Source organism: Centruroides vittatus, unplaced genomic scaffold (assembly GCF_030686945.1).
Source record: "Centruroides vittatus isolate TY-2023 unplaced genomic scaffold, ASM3068694v2 contig_1154, whole genome shotgun sequence".
Classification (NCBI taxonomy): Eukaryota; Metazoa; Arthropoda; class Arachnida; order Scorpiones; family Buthidae; genus Centruroides; species Centruroides vittatus.
The window spans coordinates 2,715,377-2,726,578 of NW_027120741.1; the positions used below are offsets into that span (position 1 = coordinate 2,715,377).

At 26.5% G+C, this 11,202-nt stretch overlaps 1 protein-coding gene across 1 annotated transcript in view; it reads right to left on the reverse strand.

Moving 5' to 3' along the window:
• PolA1 (DNA polymerase alpha catalytic subunit) overlaps nt 1–10,910 on the reverse strand; it is a 69,126-nt gene extending 58,216 nt beyond the window's left edge. Inside the window, exons 1-6 of the mRNA XM_067275438.1 lie at nt 10,818–10,910; nt 9,108–9,226; nt 8,611–8,707; nt 7,032–7,097; nt 4,831–4,955; nt 1,332–1,468 (exon numbers count right to left, since the gene is read on the reverse strand). Coding sequence (XP_067131539.1) covers nt 1,332–1,468; nt 4,831–4,955; nt 7,032–7,097; nt 8,611–8,707; nt 9,108–9,226; nt 10,818–10,842 — 569 coding nt within the window. The 5' untranslated portion in view covers nt 10,843–10,910. The remainder of the gene's footprint in view (nt 1–1,331; nt 1,469–4,830; nt 4,956–7,031; nt 7,098–8,610; nt 8,708–9,107; nt 9,227–10,817) is intronic.
• Between the last annotated feature and the right edge of the window lie 292 nt (nt 10,911–11,202).

Below are 11,202 nucleotides of genomic sequence, written 5' to 3' on the forward strand. Positions count from 1 at the left end.
TATTGCAGTTTCTTTAATACAGTGGGTGATTGGTTAACGAACATAATCCATTCCAAGTCTTTGTTCACTATCCGAATTGTTCGTTAACTGATTATCGATTTACCATAGGTTTTTATGGGAATTTGATTAATTCGTTCTGGAGACCACAAAAAATAAAAAATATGTACTTTCTTACTATGTTTATTTATATAATAATAAAAATACATATATACACAGTCTTGCATTTTTATTAGTCATGTTTTTTTCTGTTTGTGGTTTTAAAGAATCTGTCTAATGTCGATTGCTTTTCTCTCTTCTTCAGAATTTTTCAGAAGTAATTAATGGCATTGTAACTGTAGAGATCCCCAAGCCTATTAACCTCACCATGATTTGGATGCCATTCTAAGACCGTTGTTCTGACATCCTCCCACTTCAAAAAATCTTTAATAGCAGATATCAGCATTAATCCTCTTTTTCAGAAGAAAACATATCTCATCGAGTTTCTTGGTGCTCTTCATTCAAGAGTTCTTGGCATCCTTCTGTCGTCAGATCAGTTTCAAGTTCCATTATGAGTTCTTCAATGTTCTTTATTTCTCAGATGTGATTTTTGTTACTCCTTTAGCTGCTTGAGTCTTCTTGCAAGTCACTTGCTTGAGTTTCTATACAGTATCTTTCTTAGATAAGATTGAACTGCAGCCTACATAGACCTGTTCAAGCCATACTGCCCAACAACATCAGACATCTTCTGCCCACTCTCTACCTTTGCTATTATACTCTCACCTTTCGAAAATGAAAACCCTCTCTCGCAAATACTATGAAAGAATTGTTTCTGTCAGAAAAATAAAAGACTGGAATTAAAGGGAGAGTTTCAAAGTTTGGAGGAATACTATCTGATCAGTATATACTGTGTTAAGTGTCTATGTCGACGTCTCCCGCACTCCAAAACGTTTTGAATTGTTGCCTGAAGACAAGGGAAGACCAATCGATATTCATTATTTTACATCGTTTCTCCTTGTGTTTGTTCTGTGAAGTGTTCATTGTCAACATAAAAATATTTCAAGAAAGTGTCCGTTATCCGATTTGTTCGTTAACCAAACTGTTTGTTAACTGATCACCCACTGTATTTGTATACTAGTTCTAATCTTGTATTATTCATTTACAGACTTTGAAATTGGCAATTATGATTTCTAAAAGAACATTTAAAAGTTTAATTACTTTTTATACATCTGAAAAAGCTATTTATCATGTTTATATTACCTCAGAAATTACAAAATTAGGTAAATTACAATAAAGAATTTATTTTTAATTTTACTCCACTTAAAAATTTTTCTTACTATAATAATTTTACTTACTTAGTAATTTTCATTTCAGAACACTCAATTTTTCTTTTTAAAACTGTTGGTTTAAATATATCTTCTGATTCTTTTTTATTGTGTACTTGCTGTATGATATCTCCAAGTAATTCATCATCATCCAATTTTACATTTGACTATAAAACATAATTTTAAAAAAATATACAAAATTTATTTTTGTACTATATAACAAAAGAATTACTACATCTACTTTTTCTTTTATCAAACAGACAGAATTACACAATTATTATTAAATAAAAATCAACTAATAATGATTTGAAATAAATTTTAAAGAATTAAATATATTTATTGATTAGGGTTGCTAGGTATTTGGAGATAAAATCTGGAAAAAAATGAGTTTTTTCCAAAAGATACGGGACACTTCAATTCCAGAACATGCAGGATATGTTGTATTTTTACTCTATCAGTGACAATACAATACAAGTAAAGAATTAGAGGCCGTACCTTGAGCTTAGCCTTTGAAGTGAAGGATTATGAGGATGGGGAAGAAAGGAAGGAGGAAGTAGGGGGAAGTGGAAAGGGGAGCAAGGTAGATAGGAAAGTGGGAAGTGAGTCACCTGAGCAGGCAACCAGGGTCCGTTACTGGCCAAAGAAAAATTACATATATAGTGTGGGTCGCAGCCCAGCTGAATACAGATATTAGGTTGCTCATAGGATAAGGTTGTGGTTAGATACTGCAAAAATGATAACAGCATGACAAGACAGGCACTACCTGTGACAAAACAGGACATAAAGGCGTGATGGAAACAACACTGTGTGTGACAAAAACAGAACAGGCGCAACACGTAACAATTTTTTTTTTAACTGACTCACGACAGAGAGTATGGTGCGTGGGCATGACAACCAAAACATGAACGCAAAACAAAGTAGGCGCAATGTGCAATAACAGGTGCCAATACACAACAGAGAATGAATGTGGGAGATAAACAAAACTGGGCTTCATGCTGGAAGCCTTCGCACAAAGAAACGGCGTCAAGCAGGTAGATGTCGGCTAGTGGGTAGTTGAAAGCCCACTACGGGTGAAGTCCAGGAGAGTGTGACTGCTGACTCTTTAATGAAAGCAGAGAAGGCCACAAAGGTGTTCTTGGTGTTAAAGAAGTCCAACCAGTTCAGGGCCAGTGGTAGCCCTCGGTGTACTGTACATTGCATTGGCCAGGAGCTTCTGTTGGTTTTTGTACTTTGGGCACATGAAGATGACGTGGAGGGGGTCTCAATGTCCAAAGTGCAGTCACACAACCCATTGCCTTTGAGAAGGAACCTGCATAGGTAGCCTTTAAAATTCCCGTGCCCTGTGACAAACTGAGTTGAGTGATAGTTTGGAATGTAGAAGTCCATTTTCCTTCTGGATTGGAGATTTGGAAGGAAGCCATAAGTGGTCCTACCAGTTAGTTCGAAGTCCCACCTTTTTTTGCTACAGCTGAAAAGTGTGGTCTTGAATATTAGTATGCTCTTATTCCAAGAAAACTTAATAAAAATTTTTTTTTTACATTTTAACTATTTCTGTCACTGACAGAGTAAAAATTTTAAAAAATATACTTTATTGACTTTATTCTAAAAATAATTTTTAGAATAAAGTCTTCCTCTTGCTAGATGGCAGTCAGAAAAAATCCAAGGTAATTCCAGAAAACTGTGACATCTGGCAACCCTATTATTGATAAATATGGCTCAAAACATCAAAGAAATATTTTTTTAATTAAGTTTTCTTGGAATAAGAGCATACTAATATTTATTTTCACATTAAATTCAAAAACTTATTTGTATTTCAGTATTTTTCATTTTGTTTTAATATGTTTAAATATAGAACGTGGTCTAAAGCATTAATGATTATGTTCAGAATTTTTTTATTATTGTTTAAAATTAGATATTAATGATATTAATAACAGAAGTTTCAAAATATCAAAGATTAAAAAAATTTACTGAAAACACTTTGTATTGTTCTAATATTGTAATAATCCTTTCAAAAATTATTTTATTTATATTGAAAAATGATAATAAAATTCTAAAAATTCAATCATAGAATTAAGTCTGTTAAAAAGAATTATCATCTTATTAAGTGAAACTGCTCTATTATTGAAAAAAAAAAGATATTAAAATATCAATCATTGTTATTCTACATTTGTATAAAACATTTTACAAGCATATGTTGTAAATATGATAGATTAGGTAATTGCTGTAGAGCAAATATTGCCTAAGCGAAACACAAGTTGTTTTTCACTTGCCATTGTATATAAAAACTTAAAAATCTATTTACACTATTATTGATTAAGCACGTAAGTGTTTAAAATGAGGCACACTTGTAGTGTGTGTATTTACTGTGTATTTGACATCAAATCAACAATGAGATAAAAGATATCGATATGAAACAATCAACTGTTTTTCTAATAGGGAAAAAAAGTATTTTCTCATGAAATCCCACATTCATGCATGTATAGGCCACATTTTTTTATCCTAAATTTTTTGTCCAACATTAGGGTGCAGTCTGTACTTGAGATAATGAATAATTTTAAAACAATTTATTACCATTAATGTTTTTACATACCTTAGGACTTATAGTGAGATTATTTGGAGGTTTCAGGCCACTAGGGGTGAGATATAAGAAGAAAAAGGCACAAAGGAATGGTGAAAAAGAAAAGGGAGCTGTCTGAGACCCCAACTAAGAAATAACATTATAAGACTATAAAAATTATAATCAATGTCTTCATTGATTATAATTTTTATAGTCTAGTATTTATGCTAGTATTTATGTTCTTCACTCAAAACTTCACTGTCGCTACCAGCATCACTTATCAATTTTGTGATGTTTTCTCAAGAGCATCCTTTGTTTGAATCCACTGCAGCATGTATTTTTTGTCTACATCAAACTTCCTTCCTGTTGCTTGATTTCCATTTTCTTGTGCATAATGAATCACTTGCAATTTTAAACTTTGCTTTGTAACTCACTCTCACTCAACTCACATTTGACATGCACTGAGCAAGCACTTAACAATAAACATTAACCATCCCTTCATTCATATTTGAAATTTTCAGTGTTGCCAAATTTCTGTATACCCATGTCTCTACCCTTGTCCCTTGGTGAAATTCTAAGATATTTTTTTTCAAATATATTGTTTCATAAATGGGATGTGGCTTATATATGTGTAAATATGATAATCAAAATTTTGATATTTGGACATTTGGTGCAATATAAGATTTGAACTCATTAGTTTTATAGTAACTATTCACATTAAAATTTTAGTATAAAATAATATAACCTATTAACATATAATTTATATTATTTTATGCAGATTTAGCTATTTTAACCAGCTCTATTTATAAGATCAGGCCATCAGAATTTTTTCATCATAATTTAGTTTGAAAGATTAAATTGAAATAAACTTCTAAAAACAAAAATATGTAATATATTTGTAAATTCAATAACAAGCTTTCAAGTGAGTATTAAGAAATTTAAAAAATATATATTTTTATCATTTAAAATTACCTCAGATTTTCTTTTTGCAGGTAAAGCCATGAACATGCTTTTTATATCTTTTGGTTTATTTGAAGAAATAGTCTTTTTAGTAGGTGGAGGCTTATATTTTCTTGATTCCTTTTTGATCTTAACATCTATTATAAAGACATTATTTGAAATCAGCAATATGTAATATTTAACGCATAAAAAATACATAATACAGATGAGATATCTTATTAATGAATGGCTAAATATAAAGAAATGAATATACATTTAACATTATTAATAAAACAAAATATATACATCATGTTCTCACTTAACATCGCCAATATGTTCTTGGAAATTGCAATATTAAGAAAAATCACTGTAATGAAACCAATTTCATTATAGGCTAAATAAAATAACAAGATATAATTTGGTTAATTAATTAATATCCCTCTAATTGGGTCATGTTTGCAACGTCCAGCATTTATTTCCTATTCATAAAATCAATTTTACTGTTTATGAAGAAAATTCAACAACAATAATTATAAATGATTACAAATGTACTTATATCTTTCCTAGACGATTTTATAACAAAATAACACTAAACAAAATGACATTAAGTGAGGAATTGCTGTATATCAATTTAATATAGCATTTTGTTCTAGTTTTATCAATTTATATTAAACTAATTTTGTAAATTAAAATTTTTAATATAAAAAAATAAAATGATGGAAAATGTAAAAATCAGAAATATCATTATACAAACACAATATAGTAATTATGTGATATTTTCTTTCAAATGACAAATTTACTTTTCTGAAATAGTAAGGTGAGTCCTAAAACTGAAATTTGATTTGATAATTATAATCTATAATAAAATCTTTGTAAAAGATTATAAAACTTGACACTATTTTTGTGTAATTAAACAAATGTCTGCTAATTTCAGAAAGCTAAACTTTTTATTAAATAAAATAAAATGTCTTTTGTCAAAATCGGACCATCCTCAGTTTAAAATCTTAGATTTAACAGTTTAGAAACGTATAATATAAAATATATAAATTAGAACAAGATTTTTATTCTAATTTATTTTCAAAATTAGCAGGGATTTATTTTGTTATTTATAATAATAAATATTCTACAACTGTTTTATAAAGCATGAATTAAGAAAAAGTAGAAAAACTTTAAATAAGTCAGTGATCAATTCCTGAAAAATGTAATCTTACAGTAATTTTATGAATGAAAACAAATTTACTATTTTCAAAACAAAACATTCGTTTTGAATGATTTAAGTAATAAATAATTTTCAAATTATTGAATATACTTATCATTTCAATATATTTAAAAATATTTTTATTGCATAAAAATCTCTATGCACTAGTTTTCCTAAATATTTTACTGTAATTAAAATTAATTTCATGTTGACAACAAAGATAAAATAAACATCTATCTGATTTTACATGAAATTATAAAATGAATTATAACAGTCAATTATTTTCTCATTACTGCCAATATCAACTTAGTTATAATCAAACTATATAATCTATAATATTGAGGACATGTTGCAAATTAGGCAGCCTTAAAAAAACAGTATCACACTGTATGTGAAAATCATCACAGAAGATCAATTACAGCCAGCCATTGAACATACTGTTCTTCAACTTCAAGTTTTATGGGACCACATTTAGCGGTATCTCCTGTATCACTAATATCTTAGTATATATGTGTGTCTTGTACATATAAAATGTTTGTTGTTTGCAGTTCCAAAAGTGTCAGTGATGGCTTTTGGTACTTTTTTATAAAAATGTCTTCTACATGTTCTGAAATGTCACTATGCCAGATTTTATTGCATTTGGACTGATACATATCTCTCTAGATAGTGTTTTATACATAGATTGATGTATTTTTCTTTAATTTATTTTACAGTATTTAAAAAATTTTAAATTTTTTGTTTGTTAAATAACATTCCAATATACAGTATTCCCAATGGTATATTTAATTTTTAAAATTTTATCTATGAGTGACATGAAAAATAATTCATGATTTAAAAAATAAAATTTTGTTTTAAGATCCAAGACTATAGTTGTAACTAGAATTAATATATTAATTTATATTATTATTAAAAGATAATAGATAAGACATTATTTTTTAAAATTAAGTATACGTCAGTTTGTTGTAGTTTTGATCAGTGATTAATTTACAAATGTTCATTAAAAAAAATATATTAATGAAAATTTATTTAATTATACCTTCATGGCCATCTTCTAAATTATCATCAAAAATTTCTCGACCATCTTCAACATATCCACAACCATCTGAAAAATATATTTACATAACTTATTTAATATAATTAAATATAACAAAAATAAATTAACTTCTTAAGACACGTCAGAATCTTCAAATATATTTAGAACCAGTGTTTGTCAGGACAGTTAGGACAAGTGTCCACTTAAAAAAATTGATATGTATTTTACAATAACTAATGGTTTTTCAAATAATTGATACAGGGTTCTGTTTAATGAAAGAATGTGTCTTTAGAATAGAAATCAGAAATAGTCATCAAAATTATAAGGCTATTTTTATGTGATAATTAACTAACATAATTTGGCAGTAGAACCATTGTGAGCCATTTTGCAATAAATTTGGTAATTAAAAATTAAAAACTAATTTATTTAGAGAAATCTAGAAAATATCTGGCCTGGACTGGAACTCAACTATGCAAGCTAGGCAGATGGAATTACTGATTCTACTAACTGGGCATTTCAAGCAAGATGTTTGCCAATTTTCTCAACACAACTCAATTGATTTGTTCACTTTCTGCTATTTTTTCAAAATTCTCTAAAATTCCTAACTATCAAGAAACTCTGAAATGACAAAAGACAAGAAAATGAAATTGTCCAATTCAATTCAGAATGTCTGATCATTATACCTAATACCTCATTTCGATTATGCAAGGGAGAATGCTAGCACAATCTACAAAAATTTGATGTAGGAAGTGTCAAAATGTTATCTAAAAATGAAACTGTAAAAATTTTGTTTCTCAAGGCAATGACACAATTTTATTGTATAAAAAAATAGTAAAAAAGATAAGCATGATATTTTTAACATGCTATTCATGGGAAGCATGTAATCCATTGTGCTGTCCACTTAAGAGATTTTGGAGTACAGAAAAGATAGGAAATTTTTTGTCCATTGTCTGTAGTAGTAAATAATCCCTTAATAACAATCCTATTACTATGCCAAGACTGGATGGTTTTAGCATATAACTATACTTCTAAGTATAGTTATATGCTAAAACCATGTTTCACTATGTAATATATATGTTCACAGTTTATACATTCCAAGCAGAACAATCTAAAAACAGAAAACTTAATATTTTCATATACAATACATACAATAAAAATTTAATTTGCAAATTAAAAAACTCTACTAATATTAATTAGTTAAAATAAACACTTCTAAGTATAATATTTATCCAATTATAAATTAAAGGATTTCTTTATTAGTAAAATAGATTTTACATGTATATATTAAACAAAGAGTCAAAAGAATGGTCATTGTAATTTTTTTCTTCATTAAAAATAAAATTAAAATTTATTTATATAATTAAAACAACAAAACTGTCCAAAGAAAAGTATCATCATCATAAAATTTTTATTAGATTTAGGTAAAATTTTCAAAGCAAAATGAAGTGTTTAGTAAACTTTGAAATTAATGTTAGAATAAGAAGTTGATGTTTAATTATATAAACTTTGTAAGCAATTAAATATTATGAAAACAAACAAATTTTTATCATATTTTCAAGAAATATTTTAAAAGACAGCTAACCATCATCTACTATCCAATCATCATCCTGACGTTGCTGAACAAGTTTAGAATAAACAGATTCATCAACTTCTTCATATACTGGAGTTTCTTCTTTTAACTAGAAAAAAATATAGTAAAATACAAATCACTAAGACTATATACATAATTATATTAACTTTATTCCAATAGAAAACAGTTAATGATAAATCATAATTTTCATAGAACATGTTTTTATAATAATTTTGAAAAATATATATCTAATGTATTTTCAAAATAATTATAAAAACAAATTTCTGAAAAAATATAAATTAAATTAACTTACGGCTTTTGGTCTATTCTAAATGCATAATAATGGAGGACTGTTTAGATCTGTATTATAACTTTCATGAATTCCAATAATGCTAGCCACTTGGAATTTCAAAATAATAAAAGCATTCCTCCATTTAAACTTCATTTATATTAAATTTATTTATTTACTAACTCAAAATACATATATAATTTTCAATATTTTGTTTTACCTCATACTTATTTTTGCTTCCTTTTAAATTCTTTAAACGTTCTAATGCAGCAAATCGCCCAGTTCTATCAAGACGCTGACGTTTAGAACGTGACTTTGCTAATGAAAATGAGTCATTATCTGAAAATATAAATAAACAAAATTATTTTAAAATAACGAAATTAAAACAAGATTCTCATATAATTCATATAATTAAAAAAAATCTCAATATTATACAGTAATATAAAATATTAGTATCATTAAATCAAGTACCGTCAAGTCAAATTTCATACAAACTATCATCATAATTTATGTAGTAATTGTAAACTTTAAATTTTCTCATTAATATATTATTATTATTATTATTTTAGAATTAGTGTTAAAAATTTAATATAACAAATTTTATTACTAGTACACTAGTATATTTGAGATCCAGTTTTTCCAAAGACAAAACATAATCAACATTTTTTAACATTTTCTTGAAAATTAAGTTTACCACAATTTGAATAAAACTAAAATCATTAAACTTGCATTGAAAATATAGCTGATGATCAATGATTAAATCTAAAACAATTTATTTTTCACTCCAGCATATTATCTATGTATTAGCATAAATGATATGAAAATAAGAATTAAAACAGCCAAACAATTCAAAGATATTATAGAGTTGCTCTATTCCACTTCAAAACTGATTTTAAAATCATTATGTTATTCTGAAATATTTCCTTATTCTTTGTTATAGCACTTTTTTATGGGTTACCTACAAAGAATTCTATCTGTTTTGGAAATGTCTATCATACATGTTTCTTTTAAAAACAAAAAATTAAGAAAAAACACATGATGCAGTTAGAAAATAATTACCAAATATTAAATCAAAAAAGAACATTTTCTTTACAAACAGGAACATAATTATATTACTAATAATAACAAAAATTACAATATATCAAATATTTATATATATGGTATATAATGTCAGATTTTTAACTGAAGGTATTGATGATTTCCATTCCTATTACATTACCAATACTAGAAAATTCTGCTAATAATTGAATTTTACTAAATTATCAATTTTGCTTATAAATTTTTCAAATTTTTACACATGTATTTCATCTTTGATAATTTTCATTAATTTTTCCAATTACATTATTTCCAACATGTCTCAAGGAAACAACGATTATGTTTCTTACCCCAAACATTTACTCTTATCATTATGTAATGGTCTCAATTACTTTAAAGTTCAAATGAGAATCATCACACAATACTATGATATTTGCATTATATAGATGTATACTATAATATGACAATTTAATTCTTGTAATATGGTATATGCCTATATAACACAAATATCATAGTATTATTGTGTGATGATTCTCACTTGAACTTTAAAGCAATTGAGACCATTACATAATTATATTTGGGGTAAGAAGTATAATCATTGTTTTCTTAAGACTCATTGGAAATAATGTAATTGGAAAAGTTAATGAATATTATCAAAGATCAAATACATGGAATAGAATTAAATATTAAAAAAAAAACTAAGGAAAGCAATACAATTTAACTCTAATCTATGTTTACATTGGTTAAAAGTATGCTCATTATTAAACTCATACGCCAATATTGGAATTTTAAAAACTACTTTTGGTCATTTTTTTTGTTTAAAAAATATAAAATAAATGTAATATATTGTACTAAATATAAAACATAAGAAAGATAATATGTAATAAAAACAAACCTGTATCCATGTTAACATTAGACATTATTATCTACTATTAACTTTGGCGCGAATTAGAGTCACCTGACCAAACTATTCTGCGACATCTGTCGGTAGTTATTAAGAAACTAGAAAATAAAAAAATATGTTTTTGTTTTCTTATCTCAATTTTTAAATTTAAATTATGAAAAATAATTGAATATAAATAATACATCATATTTATATAATAAATAATTAAGACAAAAAATTTTTAAGGAAATTATTAAAGTACACAAATTCTTTATGTAAAAAAAAAGGTAATGATACATTCAATTTCAGATACAGTATTATTATTGTTTTATTTGATTACTTTTCCGTACATAAAATACATTTCATAAGAAATTTAATAATTTTTTCTGTGTACATT